The sequence below is a fragment of the Pseudonaja textilis genome, chromosome 1, assembly GCF_049901715.1.
Source record: "Pseudonaja textilis isolate UNSWEBS1 chromosome 1, rPseTex1.2, whole genome shotgun sequence".
Lineage (NCBI taxonomy): Eukaryota > Metazoa > Chordata > Lepidosauria > Squamata > Elapidae > Pseudonaja > Pseudonaja textilis.
The window spans coordinates 152,825,445-152,848,893 of NC_141990.1; the positions used below are offsets into that span (position 1 = coordinate 152,825,445).

Consider the following 23,449-nt stretch of genomic DNA (forward strand, 5'->3'; position numbering starts at 1 on the left):
TTAGCTGAAATTTTCCAGGTCAACTCTGTAGAATGTGAGAAACCTTCCTCCCTGTTGACTTAGGGTGATGGGAGTCAGAGCCCAGTGCATCTGAAGAATGTTAGTCTCTGGATTGCCACTATAGCGAATAGACTTGAATCCTGTTTGCTTATAAAAGCAAATTAACCACTTCTCTCCCAACTATGATCAATTAGTGCAGTTATCCATGTGTTGGCAACATATATTCAGTGATGGTATGCTACCGATTTGGACTGGTTCGGCCAAAGCGGTAGTAAAAAAAAGCCTCCGAGGATCAGCTGAGAGGAGGGGAAAAACCATCAGCTGAGAAGAGAAAAGCCAGGATCAACCCTCCCAACCACCCCTGCACTTTTCTCTTCTTTCTCCTCTCAGTTGATTGGCACTGGAGGCCTCAACTGGTGTGGGGAAAGCTAGTGCGTGCATTAGGTGCACTTGCAGGCATGTGCAATTGATCATCGAACCGATAGTGGAACAGGTAGGAACCCACTGCTGCATATATTATACACAGCAGTAGACCAGTAGACCCCTCCCGTTGTGCTCACTAGACTCCTTGTCCCAATTGTCATTTTAAAAATATTCCTTTATTTAAAAATAAACTAAACAGGTGGCAGAAATACTGAAAAACAAAACATTGTCCCTTAACATATTTATTGGCAGAAATGCCTTTGGCCCTTCAAACTCCTACTGGGATGAGAGTATCTTCAATCCACCTTCTGTAAATGGTGGTTTTGAAACTTCCATACTTGCTGTGGTGTCCATTTCTCAGAAGTAAATCTTACATGGCAGCCATTTCAGCAAATGTTTCTCCTGGTATAAACTCTTACAGATAGTTAATTGGTGGTTCTAATAAGTAGATAGCATGGATAAGACTACATTTGTTTTATGATGTAAAGTTTATTCACATTAAGCAAGATTCTAATCTTTCAGTTGCCCAAGTTGGTGTGTTTCAGTTGCACCTACAGGATTTTCCCACAAAGTAGTATTTTCCTGCTAGGAGCAGTGAAGGTGGTCTCTTTGATGCTACAATTTTTGTAGAATTGTTTGGTGTGTTGTTGTTTTTTTTTTAAAAAGCCTGGCAGTCATTAAGATTCAATACAAATTCATCTGGGATTTAGAATAAAGCCCTTGGCGACCACTAGCATTTCTAAATTTCTGACAGAATTTGACAAACAAAAGATTGAAAAGATAGCTAAGAATTATAGATAGTAAAACAACAAAGTATACTAAAATGTTACCTACTTTGCAAATTTACTGTAATTCTGGGAGTACCATAAATATTAATGTAGCCAAAAATATTAAAACCAGTAGCCTGAGGTGATTCACTTCACAATATTACCTCCTTAATCTGTGGAATGTGTTAACATATTAATTTTTAAAACAAAGTGATGCCCTTAAGTGAAAATAGAATTGTTAAAAATGTTTAACAATATTTCAAGAAAGTATCAGTCTTTTTCCCCATCCCAAAAAGTCTAAAGCTTTAAAAATATATATATATACACCTTCCAGTTAATCAATTAAATGCCCTCTTTAGACATAATTGGATCAATCTGTTTTGCTCCTTTTGACGAACACATCATGTGAATGCAGACGCAGAATGTGAAGCTGAATGGAATTAGCACAGATTCTGAATGGAGTTTCAGCCATTAATTTGCTTCGTTATTGAATTCCACCCTTCCCCTTTGTCTGCCCCTGATTTAACAACGCCTGCCTTTGACCTCTGACACTATAATGTTCTTTTGCTGAATGGGTGCTTCAGAGCCAGATGATTATTTCATTGTAAATTGTGAAGTCATTAAGAGCACTCCATTCTTAAAGTGCATTGCTGTGCCAAAGAGATTTGATGCTTTCGTAAGGGGAATAAGGATGCTTGGGCTTTGCAAGCTCAGATTGGTGATATAAGATTATCTTGATAAACAAATTAACAAATCCATATGCCAGCACATTCAGATAATATCATATCAGGGTATGTTAAAAAGTCAGGATGACAGAAGTTTGGCTTCAACATTCAAAGGAAATTTAGAAATGTTCTACTTGCATTTTTTTCACATGAAGAATGCATGTATGTTCACAAACTAAGCTGTCTAAATGAAAAAGTAACGATCCAATTTGTGAATCTTAACACTATTTTGTCAGTGAAGACAGATTCCATCTCTTTATATTGTGAATCCACATAATCTTACATCATGCATTGTGACCAATCTGAGCTTGCAAACCCTAAGCATCCTTTTTTTTTTCAGAATGTAGGAGAGACTGTAACTTGTTTAAAGAAAGAGACACCTGTCTGAAACAATTTTAAGTAAGAATGGTATCCATGTATATCATTTAATATGCAACAAGATAAATAAAAGCACTTTGAGTATGGTTTTGTAAGTTTATACCAGTAGGTACTATAAATTGGTTGAAAGGAGGGAGAGAAAAATCAGAAATTAAAATCTATAATATTTTAGGGTGGGTTTTTTCGTTTTTTAAAAAAATATTTATGAATTACTACTACAGATTTTGACATTAAGCTAAAACATTTAACATTTCAATATAATAAACCTTTGCTTGCTATGGTTTATCTTTTATTAATGTTAGGTTGAGTATGAATTGTGTAACTTGAGTACTTCTCTATCCATTTATTGATATTTTCTTTTTTAAAAAAGAAAAGAAACACCTGTCCAAAGAGAACCAGCCTGGGTAATTCCAAGTTTCTTGCCTTGGTTACCAGACTTTCAGTCAAATAGAAGAAATAAAGAGAGTCAAGCTGACTTTAGACTAAAACCTATCTCATCTAGCATCCCACAGTAGTTCACCAGATGCCTACCAGAAGTCAGAAAGTAGGATATGAATAGCAATCTCTTACTCATTTTCTCTAGCTTGCAGTTGAGACACATATTACTCCTGAGTCTAAATGTCTACAGCTGGGGTGTCAAACTCAATTTCATTAAGGGCCGCATCAGGGCTTGGTTGACATCAGGGGGGCGGGACTGGGCAGGCGTAGCCAAATGAGTGGGCATGGCCAGCTTGACATCACTCACTGAGCATGGCTGACTGGGTGGGTGTGACGCCACTCCCCAAACTGCTGGCATGTTTCCTCTTCGCATTGGGTAGACCTGGCTGAAGCAATGCGGGCCAGCCCCTTACATTTTCCAGGACAGCCCCACAGGCCAGAGCCAACCACATCACGGGAGAGCCGGATCTGGCCCATGGGCCTTGTGTTTGATACCCCTGGGCTAAAGCCAGCACAATTAATAAATTATTATTAGTCCTTCCTATTCATATATTCATATTTGAGGAGGTGGTGAGGTAAATCTGGCAATATATTCCTCTGGAAAGAATTCCAAAAGATATCTCCCACACCCATCCACTTGTTAATAGCCCATTTCAAAGTCATAACGGTGGTAAAATGAGTTTTAATTTATGTTTATTCATAAATGTATTGGCAGTTCACTATTTCTGTTCTTGTTAAACCTTAATGTTTAGCTTAGAATTCTAAGGAGCAATAATTGGTGCTATAATTTTGATCAAAGACATTGGAAGAAGAATCATCACCCTGATGTCTAAGTTATCCATTTATTCCGCCTTCCTGAGTGTTATGGCCTAAGGCCTCAAAAAAAAGATGTCTGACTTAGAAGTGCAGGAAACTTCCCCAGATATATCAGAAAGTCCCTTAAATAATCACTTCACTGACGTTGGTTGCATGTTCTCACAGAAACTACAGGTAGTCTGAAGATCCATTTAGTCTCCCTCTGACAGTCATCATTACATTTGCTGATTGCAGATTCCATAGCCAGTGTACTTTCCCTTATCTCTAAGTGGACAATATCCCTGAATTGCGATATTATATTATTGGGGGAGGATTTGTCCATCTTTCTGACAGATCATTTCAGTTGCTCGTTGCTTTTCCAGTTTGTGAGCCCTTCAAGATACTGCAGAAATGAAAACCAAGAATACTAATACTATCTTTATTGTAAGATTACAGTAACAGAATATTGCAAGTCTGAAATCACTCCCCCGCTCTCTGACCAGAGAATAAGAGAGAATCAATTCTCCCTTAAATGCTTTTTCTACCCCATTCCCGCTATGGTCTCTGTTCCCTCTTATTGGATCATTGTCTAGGCTGCAGCTCTTTCTTTTTTATCTAAAGGTTGTTCTCCCAGCTGTCATATCTCCTAAGTTAAAGGTGATAGAGCTGCCTTTGGCTTCATTGCAGATTTTTCCCTTATCACATCCTTACAGATATTAACATTTCTTTAATTAGAATATTAGGATTTTTTAAAATATTTATAATTGGACTGTGCTTTTTTTTAGACAATTGCGTTTGTTGTATCCAAGCTGACAAAAATCAGAAAGCAACTTCACTTGTCAAGATTTTAACTGTACTGAATGGATTGCCCTTATTCTGACATAAATTTGATAATCCAATCACAGGGTCTGATTAACAAAGGGAAGAGCAGCTATTTTGCAAGTTTTTATAAGTAATGCAATTTTTTCAATATCATTTGATTAGGGTCTTGGGTCCCAACTAGGAAGTTAAAAAGTATACACGCATACAAATACACAGGATATGCATAGAATAGTGCCCTAGAATCTAGAATAGGATTATTCTTTGAGGTTTTCAAAATGCACAGCTCAATCAATTGATTTTTTTAGATAACCTCAGTGCTTCTATTTCATGCTAATAGTATATCAGGCTATTTGTGATTTTCTGAAGAAATTACAAACCTTTGTCTCCTAGAGAATATTATAATTATACTTATGAAATACACAAGCCATAGCTATAAAAACTGCACCCTGCTCTGCCTCCCATAAGTTTCCAACTAACCTGGCAACATTCAAATCAGCTAAGACTGTGGAAATTGTGTATGTGTTGTGTTGTGGGGGGGGGGGAATCACACCTAGAAGATATTAAGTTATAAGCCACTACAATTCTTTAGCCATAATGATAAACCATGGTACATCTGATCATGGATCTTTCTTCCTTTGTCTTCATTCCAATCTGTAGATCAGGTCACTATATTACCATTACTATGAATGGGTCTCCAGTGGAGATGGGGAAGATATGGTCCTCCTTATCTTACTACTCCATGATATCAACTTCCTGCAAGCTGCAGCTCAGCAGATTTTTTTCCCCCCATTTGCTTGTTAAGACATCCACATCTGTTGAGGATGGATGGGTGGATCTATATTAGGTACAGAAGTTACAAGCGATGGTTTTGAAGATAGCGTTGACTATTATCGCATTCATTGTGTTGTTGTTTTTTCCTGTCGGTCACTTTATGAAACAGTATAAAACTGTTTGAAATTAATAATTTTTTCACCTCCCCTTTGAAATAAATAAGGCCTTTGGTCTGACAGTCATACTAAATAATACAAGCTAAACTTAAAGAAAGAAAGAAAAGAAACAAGAGGGAGGAAAGTGCAAGGAAAAAGAAAGAAAGAGAAAGAGAAAACCCATTGAACTAGATTGGGCTTATTTTAAATTAAGAGTGTATGGGAATCTTCAAGTCTGAGTGGGACTTTGGCCTATCATAAACTGAACAATGTACCTATGTCTAAAACTTTAGGTTGGCACATTCTCAAAACTGCAGCTGCAATATCCTGTGAATGCTGCTGATTATTGTACATGGCTATCATAAGGGTAATGTATGAGAAAGATTTTTAAGCAATTGAGCAGTGTTACATAAGTACTATTAATAATGTTAATGCTCATCAAACAAATTTCCAAAAAAGCTAAATATATAACAATACATATATTAACTGCGGCCAGATTAGCCTTTGCACAATACTGGAAACAACATCAAATTCCATCAGATGAAGCGATTATTGATAAAATTTCAAAATGTGCAGAAATGGACAAACTGACTCTGGCACTAAAAAACAAAGATACTTCACAATATTATGATAGTTGGAATTGTTGGTATAATTGGATTAATCATAGATAAATTATATATCATAAGGCATAAGAGAAAAGTTTTAACTGATAATAATGAGATAGTCATATATGTATAGAATAGGTGTATATATGACATAAATCAAAGGCTATAAAAAAAAAAAGATCTTGCAAACTGTAAAATAAGAATGTTTTTTAATTTTCCTTCTTTCTTTTTCTTTCTTTTTCCTTGCTTTTCAATCTTTCCTTTTCTTTCTTTTCTTCTTTCTTTCTTTTTTTTTTCATTTATTTGAATATGTATTGTTGGCTGTTTTTAACTGTTAAAACTAATAAATTGTTTTAAAAAAATAATAATGTTAATGCTCATCAAGACATAGTTCATTCATGTCAGCAAGGAAGCATAATTGTTTTGAAATCATATTTCATCCGCATTGCTGTTTTCAATCTCTAAGCAGAATAGGTTCATAGTCAATAACTGTGTGCCCAGAGTATTTTACCTTCAGATATTTAGAAAAGGATGTTTTATATGGTAGCATTTGTGCTTCTTGGCAAAGGCTGTATTTACCAAGTAGCATCTAAAAAGAGACTTAACACTAATATGCCCAAAATACCCTGCATTAAAGAGAAATGTAGATTTATTTTGAATCAGTGTGAATAATACAGAAACGTTTCCTTAATTGTTTCACGAAAGGATATCCATTGTAAACTGAATCTCATTTTGGAACACTAAAAATGCTACCAATAACCATCATTAAGAGAAAATACCATTCAAATCTTGAAAATACCTCCATTTTCTTCAGCCCAATGGTCTTTCAAGTTGTGTTGGATTTCAGCTTACTATGACTTGAGGGAGGTATCAAAACAGGACTAAGACAGAGCACCAAGTTGAAAATGCTAAATGCCTTCTAGAAACATAGAATGTAGCATAAATCAATGCTTTTATTATAAAATGGATATATTGTTTTGCATACAATACCTGATATAGAAGAAATATATCTCTTCGGAAACTAATATCCAAACTGAAGTCAAACGGATTTTTTTCTTTATCTTTGTTACAGGGTATGTAGCCTATATAGAGTGATAACCTCTGATACAGATATCTTCTTAATGAAGATACAAACATAGGGTCTCACAATACTGCGGGTGGGTGGAGTTTGGAGTTAGCAGTGCATTTGTATAGCCTCAGGAAAAAAGTAGAAAATAACCAGAAAACCAAAGAAAAATAGGAGGTAAGAAAAAAATTAAAAGAAATCTAATAAGGTAGTATTTAATTACCATACTTTACTATCCATCTGTCTTTTAATCTTTAAATTCTTACCTCTCTCTTTTTTAGGATCTCATAAACTGCCATAAATTTCCCCATCTTTCCCCTTTTCTTGATCTGTTCATTCCTCTTTCATATATTTATTTTGCCACCTTAATCCTCATTCACTCTCTTTTATTTCATACTGGTCGTTGACTTTATATTCAATCCACATTCATGGGGCACCCACTTATTCTGGATCTTATTACGCTTTTCTTATCACAATTCGAGTCTTACCAGGCTCAAGGTTGACTCAGCCTTCCATCCTTCTGAGGTCAGTAAAATGAGGACCCAGATTGTTGGGGGCAATAGGCTGACTCTGTAAACCGCTTAGAGAGGGCTGTAAAGCACTATAAAGCAGTACGTAAGTCTAAGTGCTATTGCTATATGCACTGTATCATCATACATATAAGTACCTCATTCCCATGGCATTCCCATTGTTTTCCTTTTGCCTGGCATACCCAGCATCATACATTTCCAAACAAACCAGCAGAAGCACTCTTTCTCTGTATCTTATTTTGCTCCATTTGGCAAACATCTTTGCAGCTAACTACATACTACCCACAAAAGACAGCATTTCTGTCTTTTTTTTTTCATTTTTTTCCTATTCTTTGTAAACATTCTTCTATCATCCAAATTCACTATAAACCATTTTTTATTACTTACCGGTATACATGAACAGAGATACAAATGGCACTGACCCCAGTCTTATTTAGTCAGATAACCTCTGATGCAGATATTATATTAGGTGCTGGAAGTCAAACGTTAGAGCCGTTTAGTATATTTTCTGTTTACCTGATAAGCAGTAATCTAGTATTTATTAAAGTTGTCTTTGGACCAGATTCTTTACATAAATACTATATTGAAGGCTTGATGGGTGTTGGCATGGAAGTCCATGCTATCAGCAGCATGTATATATAGCATATAATATAGCATCCAGCTATACCTCAAGTGATAAAGAAAACAATACTTCCATTTAAAAAAAAAACATGTGGGAGATCTTATTTGGTCTTTTCATTCTGGTTGATCTAGGGATATCTCTTTGCTCTTAAATGATGGCTCTTGTTCTAGACAGAAAACAAACTATGAAAAGAGTGATCGAAGGGACTAGGTATTTACCAGTTAGCTTATTAGTTTGGGGTTAGTCATTTTCCTAAAGCTCCCACCATCACAGGCTTCAATTGAATTAGAGTAGCCAATTAATATAAGATGTACAGATGAAACACTGCCCTCAAAATAGCATGAGTTTAGAACTTCCAGGACAGGAAAGTTGCTTAAGGTAGTTATTTATAGTCCTTGGACATTATTACATGGGAGGTAAATATCTTAAAAGGTTGATAGGGTCTACTTTTTCAATAGAGTGCTGATCTGGTGTTCTTATTACTGGGCAAACATACCCTGGATGTGTGGATGGACAGACAGACAGAGTAATAAGAACTATTGATTTATTTCTATTTGCCTTTGTTCACCAAGCCTGTGGTAGAAAAGCAATAAATGAGTGATACTTTATCAGGCATGTTTGTTTGTGTGTGTGCGTGTGCATGTGTGTGTGTGTCTGTGTGAGGTGTGTCTATGATACCATGGTCATAAGTGTGAAAACTGGTTGTAAGTCACTTTTTTCAGTGATATTGTAACATTGAACAGTCACTAAACAAATTGTTGTAAGTCGAGGATTAGCTGTAGTTGAAATCATACAAACCTCCACAAAATACAAAGTGTTTCTAATTACTGATAGAAAGCCCAGATTGAAAGCTGCGTCTGTGAAATTCAGTTGCATTTATTCTAATGCAACCCTTTATTAAGGATTTGATCATGGGTTTATACGAGTATCTTCTTGGATATTTTCTTTCTGTAAGGAAAATAGTTTATATTCTATTACATAAAATAATCGGAAAGAGCTGAAGAGAGAGAGAGAGATGGGGCTTCTTCAGACAAGCTACATGATTTGTTCTTTTAAGAAAGGATTTCATTCCTGCTGGAATGTTTGTAGTGTAACAAAAGATTCCTCTGGGTAAGCTTGGGATAAGTTGTGTGGGATTCAGAACCTGGCAAAACAGAAAGGAAATAAAAGCAAAATTAAAGAGTCCTTCTCTTTTCTCAATCCTAAGGTTTCTAGAATAATAGCAATAGCACTTATATACTGCTTCACAGTGCTTTTCAGCCCTGTCTAAGTGGTTTACAGAGTCAGCATATTGCTCCCAGCAATCTGGCTCCTCATTTTACCAACCTCGGAAGGATGGAAAGCTGAGTAATGCTGTTGTATTGTACTTGGATACCTTACCCTTCAACTTGCCCTTCCACCCTATCATTCCTCTCCCTCATCTCCAATAACATATATTTACAGTTCTGACCTTCCCGTTTCAAGTACCAATAGCTCCATACAGCCGGAGTCACGCTGCAGCTTTCTCTTCTAATGCATTTGTTCTGATGTCAGCTTTTCACCGGCAAGAGCCCATAAGGTCGGATTGAATCTTTTTGTTTTGAGATGAAACATAAACATTGATCTCACTCCATAAATTGTTAACTATTCATCCTCCCCCATCCCTATTTTTTTTTTAAATCATCTGCATCATTTAGCATGTGGAATTAAATTTGAGTTCCCTTGGTGCCGAATGTAGGTTGCTCACAGGCAGAATAAGATCTACTTTCTCAATATATGAAGATTTTCCTCCAGGCAGTTTTAGGTCTTCGGCTGGATTGAGCATGAATGACACCTGGAATCTTTCTGTTGTGTCACTTTTTAGCTGTGGTGGCAGATCACGTTTTTTAATTGAGGTCTACAACCCCAGAAGAGGACTGATTTTTCCTGTAGTGTCTAGATAATTAGATGCTGAAATCTGTGAAATGTACTCTGTGATTTATTCTCCTCCTGTTCTTTGTCTGTTGCAGTGACAGCTATATTGTGCGAGTCAAAGCTGTGGTTATGACCCGAGATGACTCCAGTGGAGGATGGCTGCCCCAAGAAGGAGGTGGCCTTAGTAGGGTTGGTGTCTGCAAGATCCAGTGCACAGAGGCCAATGGAAGGAATGGATTTCTCATCCATGGAGAAAGGCAAAAAGACAAACTGGTAAATTAAATTGATTTGGTATTTATTGATTTTGGGCCCTTTTCTTCCAAAATGTCCCCTCCCTACCAATCTTTCTTAACATTTCTTAAGCTCCGGCATGAAACATCTACAAAGCTTCGCTTAGTGCAAATGAATGTTATCTATTGTTTTCACAAAGAGCAAGGTGCATATTAATGTTTAAACTCCTTAAACTTTTAAAGAGAATGAGAATGGAAAACAACACATTCCCCCTCCTCCCCCACCAAATTTGCTAAACAAATTAGAAATATTTTTTAAAAAAACTAGCAAAGCCAGCCACGTTGTATGGCGTAACTCAAGCTTTCGAAATGGGACTGAATTATTCATACTATTTCATTTGAGGTAGAGTCTGGTAGAGCAAAAATGCCAGTATGATTTAAACTAAGCTCTTTGCTGTGACTGTGACTTGCTATATGACCACAGCTTCCTGCTACTTTGGGACAAATAACTCTCAAATTTTGGGACTTCTCTTCTTGCTCACTTTTTATCAGAAGGTGTCCCTGTCCAAAAGTTTATTCTAGTCTAATCCAAAGATGGGGTAACAAACTAAAGAGATAACAGATACATGTTTTGTTGCATCTTTAGGTCTTGGACATAACAAATGAGACCTGCAATAAAAGTTGCAGTGTGAAGTCTTCAAAGTCTCAGCCAACTCTGCCTTTCTCAGCAATATTCCATTCCAATGGTAGTCAAATGTGACCCTAGCCAGGAAATACAAGAAAGGGGAGAGAGTATTTCTGAGGCAAGAAGAATTGACAAAGAACAAAAACAAGTTAGTTATGGGTTGAATTACTGCTGGTAAAAGCAGAGTATGAACTAGAAGCAGTTTATATATTTTAGATACTTTAAATAAGGTAAGTTAATGTATAGCAGACAATTGCATTTATAAAGAAAATCATTCCATCTCTTCATTTTCATTTTCTGTGGAGACGATTTTCACTCCTAATTGGGTTGCTTTGGGCTTTATTCTCCTTATTAAATCTTCTGGCTCTTCCCCTTCTTTTAAAGAAGTTTGTTTCTTCAAATCAAGCTAGCTTTCTGGATGCCTCTCAAAAATGAAGTGGTTCCATCAGATGTGGGACTTCACTTTAAGCACGCTTTTGCCTTTGCTCTACACCCCAAATTCCTCACGTTTGTCACTAAAAGTATAGCCAGTACTTTTTGCAACGTGTGCGAGTACACATACACACACAAGCACCCACACCCACACACACACACACATATATATATATATATATATTTGTTTTCTGAGGTTCTCGCGGGTATTTGTATGTGGATCTTTGGTTGTTCGGGTTTTCTCCCGCGTAAGATTCGAAGTATCTAGGCAACATTTCGATCAAGTCTCATTCATCAATCGTCTCATTCAAGATGATGAATGAGACTTCATCGAAACGTTGCCTAGATACTTCGAATCTTACGCGGAGAAAACCCGAACAACCAAAGATCCATATACACACACACACACACACACACACACACACACACGCACGCACACATATCCTTTCAACAGAAAGAAGGGTGCATATTAACCAAGTTGCTTACCATTTCTCCAGGGAGTTCTGAATTGCATTTGAATGAATAAGAAGTTATGACTCAGCTATTAAAACCCTAAACTTGTCATGTTCGAGACCCAAGTGCTGCATGGTGGGGTGAGCTCCCATTACTCGCTCCAGCTTCTGCCAACCTAACAATTCAGAAGCATGCAAATGCAAGCTGATGAATAGGTACCTCTTTAGTGGGAAAGGTCACTGTGTTCCGTATTTTCATGCTGGCCGCATGATGATGGAAACATCTCTCAGGCAATGCATGCTCCCTTGTCTGGACAGAGGAAACCTTTAAACCTTTATAATGAATAACTTAATTTACAACTCAATCATAAATGAATAACTTAAATTAACTTACAGGGTTGTTATGTTCAGTGCCAGTTATAATTCAGGTCTCACTATCCAAGTCTTAACCAATAATGCAATACATAGGTGTTAGCTGTTTCCTGTTGAATGGGGGAAATAGCAAAATTGTTGGTGGATAGTTCCCACCATCCCCAAAATCATAACATTTTGGAAGCTGTTAAAATGTGGTTGTTCTACAGTGAGTGGATAAACCCCTGATAAATGAAGGTACTGTTAAAATAAATACAGAATGAGATGATGAATCAGTTATTATGGTTTGGTCATACAGATGTTTTTGAATGAGCTGGACTTTACTGATTCAGTGATATTGGTTTAGAGATGCACTTAGGGTCAAAGCACAATAATAAATTAAACCCTAGTACATTCTAAATAGCATGCCCATTGGCCTTCTACCAGTATAGTCCAGTTTGTCTGGAGGATACGAACAGAGGAAGAGAAAAAGAATAATGATAACATGGTTGGTTATGAGATGTGAATGGTCAGTATGGTACTAATTGCTGGAAAGAAAAGGATATTTGTAACTTAGGGTTGAACTGTAGAATCCTTAGTATTCTCTGAGCTTAGTTGTTTGCTTGCAGATACAACATCATCATTTCTGATGAGTGTGGGGCTTGTTCCCTGTTTATATACAATAGGTTGCAATGCCAGTGTTGGTGGGAATATAGTTTTCTCATTGGTAGTTCCTTGATTAGGCTATTGTTTTCTGCTTGATTGTTTGTCTTGTGTTAATCCCTGCTTATCTGAGTGTAAGCTGCTGGAGAGGATATGTTCTAGTTTTTTGTTTCCTTTTTAGCTTTTTTATTGTCTCTTTTGAACTATATGTAAATGTGATTTATCTCTTTGTGTCTATTTATCTAAATGCCAGGCTTCCAGGAATTCCCTAGCATTTTTGGATTTAGCTTGGTCTAAGATAATTTCCCAGTTGAAACTGTGGTTGAGTCTGGCCATGTGTTCTAAGATTAAGCATATTTCATTTAACAATGGATAATGAAGAACAGCAATGACTCCGTGGTACTAACTATATAGCAATATAGATTGGATTCCATTTTGTATGAAAAGGAGTAAAGTCATGAATCCTGAAATGGTACAATATTATATACACACATGTGAAGAATAAGTTCCTAAGTAAATTAAATCTAACTTTGCATATGAAATATGGTGTATAATGTAAAGGTTTGTGTGCCTGTATCAGCCAAGCAGGAAATGTTTTAAGCATGTTGTCTTCTCATTTAATTTTCCTGATTTCTGGTGTTGAAAGGAGAATCATATCAAGCAACTGCAAAGCAAGCAGATTTAATTATTTTTTTAATGCATGCAAGAGGAAGTAGTAAATTACACTAATAAACTTGTGTCCTTTGCCTGTAAATATCATCATTGCACATCTTTGCATTTTCACCCCAGGTGGTGCTGGAATGCTATGTGAAAAAGGACTTGATCTACACTAAGGCAAATCCTATATTTCACCACTGGAAAGTTGACAACCGAAAATTTGGACTCACTTTTCTAAGCCCTGCTGATGCGCGAGCATTTGACAGAGGGGTGAGAAAAGCCATTGAAGATCTCACAGAAGGTACTATACAATATCCTACCATTTTAATCTGTGTAGCAAAATGGCTGTCTTCTCTATTCTCCGCCACCACCCTTACCATTTTTTTGTTTGTTTTTGGTGCTAATGTTGGAGACAGAATGTTGCATGTCTTTCACTGAAGCCTTGTTACTTTACTTAAATCAAAGTCTTAACCTTCTGTGTTGGCTTTCAGAGAATGTGATCCATCATTCAGCCAGTCCTCTGTACTATCTAGGAACTGTTATGTTAGCAGGAACTGTAAGGTTAATCCAAAATGAGCTAGTGTCATATATTTCTCATACTGTGGGTCTTTCTTTTTGTTTTCCATATTTGCTGTTATCTTGAATAGACTTTTTAAGCTTTATGTTAAATTGTAATTATTTATTATTATTTTGCCAACTAATTTGTATCTTGGGCTTTACATAGTTGGAGAGTGGCAAGAGAAAGTACAAGTACTAATTCGTCTAATTTTTTTGTACCATTCTAAAACACTTGATCAGGAATCACTCCCCAAAAATAAGAAACCTCACATAGAATTGCTTTTGTGAAAATGCAAAAAAATAGCTTTGACCTAAAGAACATTGACCTGGTTTTTAAGCATGAGGTCAGGTGTTCCATTCATTCTGGCTTGTTTGACTTCGGAAATGTGGGCTTAGCAGGTGGCTTATGAGAGAGATGGCTGTTCCCAAAACAAATATTTGCCCTCCGCTATATTTTTATAAATAGGATGGGCTGGAATATAATCTTTTATGTAAAGGAACAACACACATTTTAAAATGTCTTTGCAGGTTCTACAACATCATCTTCCACAATCCACAATGAAACCGAAGTTGGAGATGACGATGTCTTCACTGTACGTATCTTCCATATCAAATTAATGTTTGTGGCCTCTGAATGGTTTTTGTCTTTCATGAGAAAGTAGAGCTTATGAGGGGACTGATTGCCATTCTCACAAAGAAGAGGTGATTGTAAAAGTGAAAATGAAGTCTACCTTAAGCTAAACTTGGTAATAACACGAAGATCCCCTCTATACTGCTTTCTTGACAAGAATATTCAAATGATTAGGTTGGTATTCTTCTAGAATATTGCTTTGAATTCCCAGGCATAGATATCCTGGTGGTGTCCCATCCAAGTACTTATCAGGCCCAACCCTGCTTGGCTATTTTGAGATCAGCCAACTTTGGTTAAATGCTTCAGGTTACATGCAAATTGACATGTAAAAATATTCATTATTGATGTGTTTACTTTGAACATATTTTTTTTTCATTTCTGCAACAAACATATAAGGCAAATTACAAAATAAATGTTATGGCATAATTCTATCAATAAAAAAAAATAAGTCAAGATAACAAGATAACCAAATTAATAGTCTCTGGCTTTAAAAATGCCATCCAGTTGATAAATTTATCCTGAGCAGCCATTCTAACGTTGAATTCTAATGGCTAATTTCCCTAGGAAAAGGGAACAGTTAACAAATTGGATGGAGATTGATAAGTGCTGCTCTACCACAGTCACCCACCCCTAAGTGGGAATGGCTCTATTGGTTCACTCCCTTTCCCCTCTTTTTTGCTTCAAGTAGGAATGCAACCTCTCTCCTATAGGTTAGTGAATCTTCTAAGATCCACTCTTTCTCCAACCTTAGTAAGTAAGTAGAAAAATCTTACCTAATGCTACTACTTAGGATCCTAATCTACTTAGGATCTTGCTGCTTAATGCTTAGGTTCTTTTGCCCATTTCAGAAAGTTTTGTGGCACTAGTTTAGAAACTCTACTTTTTCCCTATGATCAGGTTAGAAAAAGAAGGAAGAGAAGGACATATTAATGGCGTTCCAACTGTAATCTCCAAATGATCTCTTCCAGAAGTTCTGCTAGAGCAGATCTAAACAGTCTTATTTCAATCAAACCGTGACACTGTGAACCATACGCTCAGAGCTTATTCCTCACATCTGTTTTTTGTTTTTGTTTTTCTAAAGTACGCTTCAGCAAAAAGGCTGGTGTCTTTAGAAGGTCTCCTGCCTTGCTGTCTTTCAGGAAAACATTTATCATCTCCTTGACCCAATCACTCAGCTCGGCCCTAGAAGATTTAATAAATCCTGACAGGCATCGTAGACCTTATCATTCCAGGGATTTTGTCCACCTTCTCAAGTTTCGCAAACTGAAAAGTAAACTGGCTAGATAGACCCTCGGTGATTATTTGAATAGATTCCGTTTCAATATTTCATATGATTTATTTACTGGAAATTATTTGAAAAGTAGCTTTTAAGAAATTCACAGACACACTCACCTTTTTATTGTGTTTATAACCTATTTGTCATTTAAGGAACAGAAAGGTTCCATTCATGTATTGGCCTAGATCTAATCACAAAACTGTTCAGGCTATCAGCATCTCACCATTTCCTGTTAAAGCTAATTCGTACTGTGTGTTCTACTTTTGGCCCAGTTTTTTCCCTCTGGAATTTGGTCTGTTATTAAGCCTTAGCTCTTGTGACTTAAACTGCATGGTGCTTCTCTATTTCCCTCTTTCTCCCCTCCCTTAATTTTTCATCATCAAAAGTATTGATGGTAGCATCTCTAGTGGACTGAAACAGGCACACAGTATTCTTGATTTTTCCATTCAGAAAATTGATTCTGATTCTTCACTGATTGAACATAGGGAGCATTTGAATGAGTGAAGGGTAGAAGGCATCCCATCAAAACCCTCGGACAGGCCTCCTCGGTCTGAATGTCCGGCATAAGGTTTCCTGCTGCAGTTGTGATCAGATCTTCTGTGACAGTTGGCATGTTGTTTTTATCTGTTCTCCAGTCTTATTGTAAGACAAACAACAGCAGGCAGGGTTAAAAGGTGACTTCCTTTCCTCCAGAGCAAAACTATCATTAGCTGCTGCTTCCCAGCTACCTGCCAGAAGTGATTTATAGATTCCATGGTGGAGAAGGGAGGGAAGAAAGGCAGGAAGGGAAGGGAGGACGTGGGGAGGGAGAGCACCACAAAGCTGGGATGGCTTCCTCTTCCACACAATTAAATAGCAGTACAAAGGGAGAAAGGATCCCAATAGATAGATATAGCTTTCCACAAACGTTTATCCATACGTGCATTGCTTCAAAATACCCCCAAATACCAATATACGTTGGTCCTTATATATTCCTGGAAAGAAGCAGATATGTTTTTTCTTCTTTAGCCTCTCTGACATTGAAACTCCACTCCCTCTCCTTCCCCTAAAAAGTTTCTCTATTGCTCATTTGGAAGATAAACTTTAATTACTTTTGAGTTCCAAGAGCTTAGTATTTTGTCTTCTCCCCCAGCTTGTGGCCAAAAACACACATTGCAATGAAAGGAGCAAAAAATGATTCAACTGTGGCTGAAAAACATGTGCTTGTTTCCTGAGATGAAGCACCTTTCTAGGGGACTCTTCTTCCGTGTAATAATTTTTCCTTAACTCTTAAGCCTCTGGGCTCCCCCCCCCCCCAATATGCTTGACAATAAATTTCTTCATGCGCCTTATCCTGAACCCTTGTTCTTCTCTAGAGGCAACCTGAGTAAAGTCACCTCCTCGGTTTGTCTTTTGTGAAAGAATACTGGGTCGCCAACTGCAAACGTGCACTTTGAGAGCATTCAGGCAACCTACCTTTTAGAAAACACTCACCTGTAGAGAAGCAGCCCTTCCTGAGCCCTGATGCTTTGCTTTCTTGTAGTACACAGCCTCTCCTGGTGCAACTGTTAGAGGAGCATCTGATGTGAGGCGATAAATATTCAGACTCTTCACTGCTTCAGATTTAAAGATAGTTAACCCCAGGTTACAACTTTTCTTCCAAGGAATTGCAAACAATCTCATGGGTGGAAAGCATTGCATCTTTTTATCTTCTAGTGCAAAGCACATGACAATCCAAGGAACCGGCATAATTGCTAACACACCCATTGATGACATGCCATCAAGTTAGTGTCACCTTTCAGCAACCGCAAAGATAGATCTCTCCAGGATGATCTGGCTCTCCTTCAGATTTTCCGATGGGGCACCTATTGCCAGTGTATTTGGAGCTCATCCATCTTGCTGCTTGTGGTCCTCCTTTTCCTTCCATCTTTGTCAGCATTATGGCTTTCTCTATAATAAGGCAGCTGGTTATGCTATGGACTGGATGCTATCTGCCCCCAAGGCTGGGATGCTACTGGTTCTGCCCAGCTCTATAGCTCTGAAGAGCAGCAGACACTGAACTGGTTCTGTGTTTGCTGCTGTTTGTCCCACCCACCCACCCGGGCTCTTACCTGTCCTTTATTTCCTGCTTTTTCAACCTCAGCTGCTTTGCGCGGCACAGCTGAGGTTGAAAAAAGCAGGAAAAAAGTGGCTTTTCAAACGCTGCGCACCCGCGCGCATGCTTTTCAGCTGTCCGGGTGGCACATATTCAGGGTTTTTACACACACACACAGCACGCGTCAGGCAGCGCATGCATGAGAAGTGCGCGTACGTGTGCAAAACGTAGTCACCGAACTGGTAGTAACACCGGTTGAAACCCCCCCCCCCGTCTGCCCCCCCCCCCCTTACATCTATCTGGATGCTATCTTGCCCTCCTCCTCACATCCCTATTTCTGAAATGGGATGAGCCGTCCTGAATGGTCTGGTTCAGCTTATCCTTGGTGGGGGTGGGGGAGAGATGCAAGATTTTGGCGAAGAATAGTATATTTCAGAAATTAACCATTTAATGTTGTACGTAACTAATCGTTATTGCAGTGTGGCACTGGATAGCACATTTTGTCAAAATGATTCCTGCCAAGATAACCATCTGGAAAAGTTAAAAGGTTTATCAAATCATACTGTACACAATGTAGAGATGTTGATTTTGGCAGGTTAAGAGTGGCATTTTGGAAGGCTGGGACTATGTTGAATGAATAAAATGTTAGGTCATAAAATTAGCACAAAGGATGTACTGTTTCTTCTTTAAAAACCCATTTGAATAAAGACTCTATAATAAAACAAAAGGCCTTTAAAATAAACTTCTGGAACTGTTACATGGAATTTTGGACCATCACTAAAGTTGGGACATTTTATTATCCGAATATAACCATTGTTACTTGAAGTTATGGTTCTTTGGCTCTAAGAAGCTCTTGTTCCATAATCTTGATTTCTCCAGACATGCTGCCATTTCATTTAGCAACCCATTTGTTTTTGCTGCAGTCATACTGGAAATAACTGCTAACAAAATGATGGCCAAGCCACAGACCTGCATATAGATTCCAGAGTATGAATTTAAAAATTAGTCTAAGAAATCATCATCAATTGAGTATGGTCATAGATCAGCAATACACTAAGAAATTACTGATAATATTAAAGCCCAGTTCCTTTAAAGAAGAACTTGGCAATTACGTTTTTTCCCCTTTTGTTGAAGACTGTATCTTGTGCTGAAGCAAATTCCAGATAAGAATGGAGCCAAAGTGGGTGCTTCATCTCCACATATTCTCTCATTCTGGCACCTTTGTTTGTTTGTTTTCTTCTCTCTCAAGAACAAAGGTTTGAGTTGAATACTTATAAAGAGCTTACGAACGCAATCAGAGGTTGCCCATAGTTTCTCTCTTGGCTGAAAGCACAGCCCTTCTGCCACCTTTTGTGGCATTCAAACATTCTACGTCCTTTTCATGCAATATTTACTCACTAGGGCAGGTCTTCCTTGTTTGTGAACACTTTTGAGTTATTCTAGTTAATTGCGAATAGTTTTAGGCCAATCGGATTGCTTGATCACTATATTGCTACTAATGAGCCACAGAGTGAATTAGCTTTATTTGAACGAAAAACCATTCAGTTTTTTTTAATATAGTAGCATAGCATATACATTGACTGTTTGCATTCAATGCAGAAGGAGCAGCCAGACCAAGGAAAACACAAAGCGGTTGCTATTACTGCCTGCCTTGGAATCTATGGCTAAAGTTATATACTCCCCCATTGGTTTTGACAAGCTTTTTCCAGGGCAGTTTGTTTACATTAGCAGTCAGGCCACTTCTGCTCAGAGCATGAATGGTCAGTTGGAAGAAGCATCCTTTTGGGAGTCAATAGGGATGGAAGGGAGTAGTGTAAATACATGCCAGATTGGATGTAATTTCAGACATCCTGAATTTAAGCGACCTAGTAAGAATGCTGATTAGACTATATTACATTTTGCCCTACATTCTCCTTTGCAAGGATTCAAGAAGCTCTACCATGAGGCCAGTAATTTTTTTCCCCTACCTGTTGTACTGAGATGCCTGTTGCTTCTGAGTGAAGAATCCCTATATGACCATATTTCATCAATGTGTTTAATTGCCCTTTAAAGCTTTTTTCAGACAGTGGCCTTCAGTAAATTCCATGAATTATTTACTGTATGTTGAAATGTTTTCTTTGGCACTTCCTGAATCTAAGGCTAATCATGTACATTAGCTAAACCTGAACACACATGCAAGCTTATACACTAGCTATATGGACTGGGGACAAGGAAGTCTTCATTCAGTGAGTGTGGCCTCCTGTTCTGAGGACTCTTATGATTGCAAGCACTATTTTCTTCACACACCTTGGTTTAAAAGATGCAGGAGGTTGTTAAAAAAATTTTTTTAAGAAAGAGTGGTACTTATGTCTATCATCTGGATAGAAAATCAGGAGAATCTATATATATTGTATATAGGCTCACAAAGTAAAAATACAAAAGAAAAAAAGAAGCTAATCATCAAACTGTGCAGAAAGTGACCGATCAGTGTAGTGGTTAAGGCATCAGGCAAGAAATCAGGAGACTGTGAATTCTAGTCCCACTTTGGGCATGAAGCTAGCTGGAGACATTGGACTAGTCACTTGCTCTTAGCCCACACAGCACTGAGGCAGAGATCCTGGGGCTATCAACGTCTTGAATTACTGTTCGCCATGTCAGCCATGTTCCTGAGCTGCTAACTGCAGAAATACACTTTGGTTCAGTTTAGGATCTGCCAATTCTTTTGGGTTGGAAACTTGCACAGATGCATCCTAAAACTCCCCCAGAAACACTGAATGAAGAAGGCACCCAGTTACTCAGAAAAGAGGGGAGAATGAGAGTTGGCCCCTTGTCACAATAGCAGTTTTGTCATGGAGGAGGCCAGGTTGAAGCTCTGTCTTCCTCCTCTTGTCACTAGATGACCTGTCATGGATATTACTTGGACTGCTATGTCTGAGGAGAGAGAGAGAAGGAAATGAAAGATAGGAAATTCAGTTCTGAGGTAGAAAGATAATGAGTATACTACCCAAACATTGAGTATCAATAAGTATTCCTCCTAAAGTTTAAGGGAATTGGGGGGGGAGTGATGGACAAAATGCTAGGAGTATGTAAGTAATGAAGTTTAATTGAGTAATGAAATTTATCATTATTAAGTTGCTTGCTTGAGTGTAACCTGCTTTATCCTGGATGGGGCAGGGGAGTGAAGATATCTGTGTACTTCATAGACGATTACTACCTAAATCTAAGAACTGAGGGAATCTGACTTGCAAAACGGTGGTGTTATATTTACATTCCACCTGCTGTTGATTTCTTCAATTGTTTAGATATGTGTGGTTTAATGGTTTTTGACCTTTAAATAAGGCATTTTTAAATAAAATACATTTTGTTGTATGTTGTTTTTGTAAGGCATATTAGCCATGCAGCTGACCAACAAGAAAATGGAATGCAGCATTAAGCATAGTTTTTGATTTGCTGATACAGCACAATTGTTCTTAGGTTATTATGATGCCGCTTCTTGAATTACATGTTTACAGGCTATACAAAGGATGAGAATGCATTAGAAATTATGGCAGCTTTCTGAAAATTGGTGGCTGGCGTGGTGAAAAGGTGACAGTGGTTGGGCCAAAGTGAATTGCACCTTAAATTTAAAACACTAACTTAGTTTTCTTTTCTAGCAATCAGATAGTACCCTTCTCTAAGAACTCGGGCTGATTTATACTCTGCAGCAAATTGTAATTCTAGAAGCCAGTTGATTATTCTTTAGTTTGGTTTATGCACTTGTTTGTTTTAAAGAAGTCAATTGTCAGAATACGGCAACAAAAGTACTGGATCTCTTCAAATATATTTAACTGGCACACTCCCAGTGTTAGACTTGAGAAGGTTGTAAGACAGTGCTTTATACAGAGATACAGGCTTGCTAAAATAATCTTGAATTTCTGTTTGACAGCAGGGGTGCAGTTTAAGGTTTTCTGACTCTTTGTTGTGTTTAGTGGAAAATTGTCAAAGGCCGACTTTTCTGTTCAGAGCACTTCAGTCGTTTTCACTATACAAATCTTCAAAAAATGTCTAAGTGTACTTCTACTTGGAGTAGATAGGGGAAAATGTTAGGATAGTCTATACCTGAAGCCAAAACGTAAGTATTCTGGTATCTTGAGATTTTTATCGTATTTATTTTATTTGTAACAGGATATTTATTATGTAAATGTAACCCAGTTTTTCTATAGTAGTAATACATGCCTCTCAATGAAGATGCTGGTTTGTTTGTGTGTGTGTGTATTTTACTAGCAGTAAGGAAAGCAAAGATGTCCATCAGATATGGCTAGAAAGGGTAAAGCCATACAACCAAGTTCTTTCTTTGCCACAGAGCAATGGACCTGAGCGTCCTTATGACATCACATAAGAGACTGAACTCTTTTTGCCTCTGTCTTTCTGTTGACACATTTAGAAATTTCATGTTCTTTCTGGCAAGTTGGGCCAACACCAGATTTCTGAGTTTAAAAATATCCTAAGTAATGTATACCAGGTTTGTTTGATATCAGTTACATTCATCTCAAACCTTCAATGATTGTATCAGATTTTGAGCCCATGATTTTCTGACTCTCACTTATCCTGCTCAGAAAACAAGCATATTATTTACGGACATTTGCAAACAGTTTGAAAAATGGCGGGGGAAAAACCTTGGAAAGGAGTGTGGAAACATTGTGCGTAAAGAGACAATATAAATACACAGATCCAAGAAATGGAGGAAACCAAAAAAATTTGGAGATGGAGATATGTGAAGTAGTGCCAAGGGCAAGGAAACTGGACCTGAAATATCTATGTAAGATAGACTGTAGGGATGTGAGATATTTCAAAACTTGCTAATATGAAATTACTTTTGCTTACAATACACAGGATTTGTTTAGCATATGTATATTTAGTTTGACCATAGGCCTAGCTAGAATAATGATTTTTCCAGCTGCTTTATGTACAGATAATTGCAAGGTCCCATATATACAGTATGTGAAAGTTCTTCACATTTGGCTCCTGCTTACTAAACCAAGCGTCCTTTGTCTGCATTGTCAGCATAAATAATAAAAAGTGTAAAACCATTTATACAATGTTTTAAAAAATATTATTTTCTTTGTCCCTCTCACAGTCAAAACTAAGGAACTATGTTCCTTTCTAGAGATTCCTTCCTGAAGCCTTTGGCCTACATTTGTCTCCCAGAGGAGTGTGAAATATGCTACAACCACATTGCTAAAATGTGCGTGAGAGGGAACAAGAGAAGCTAAGTTTGACTTCACAAATTACAGCCAGTTCAGTTCTCTACACCCACCCAACTAAAAATTTGTAGTTTTGTTTCTAAAAGAACTTTTGATTACAATATGTCAGAAGTTTAGAAAGGATAGGAGAACCAACTAAAGCTTAGTAAGACTGAATCTACAAGACTTTGGTTTTCATGATATTAAAAGCTGCATTCCTTTCGTTCAAATGGTATAGTAGGATTGGAA

The 23,449-nt window shown here is 37.5% G+C and overlaps 1 protein-coding gene across 4 annotated transcripts in view; it reads left to right on the forward strand.

Moving 5' to 3' along the window:
* Positions 1–23,449, forward strand: part of SPRED2 (sprouty related EVH1 domain containing 2) — an 84,737-nt gene that overhangs the window by 49,149 nt on the left and 12,139 nt on the right. For all 4 annotated transcript variants that reach the window (XM_026712812.2, XM_087919307.1, XM_087919309.1 and 1 more), the window contains 3 exons: positions 10,086–10,263; positions 13,593–13,761; positions 14,547–14,611. In XM_026712812.2, the coding sequence (XP_026568597.2) occupies positions 10,086–10,263; positions 13,593–13,761; positions 14,547–14,611 (412 nt within the window). The remainder of the gene's footprint in view (positions 1–10,085; positions 10,264–13,592; positions 13,762–14,546; positions 14,612–23,449) is intronic.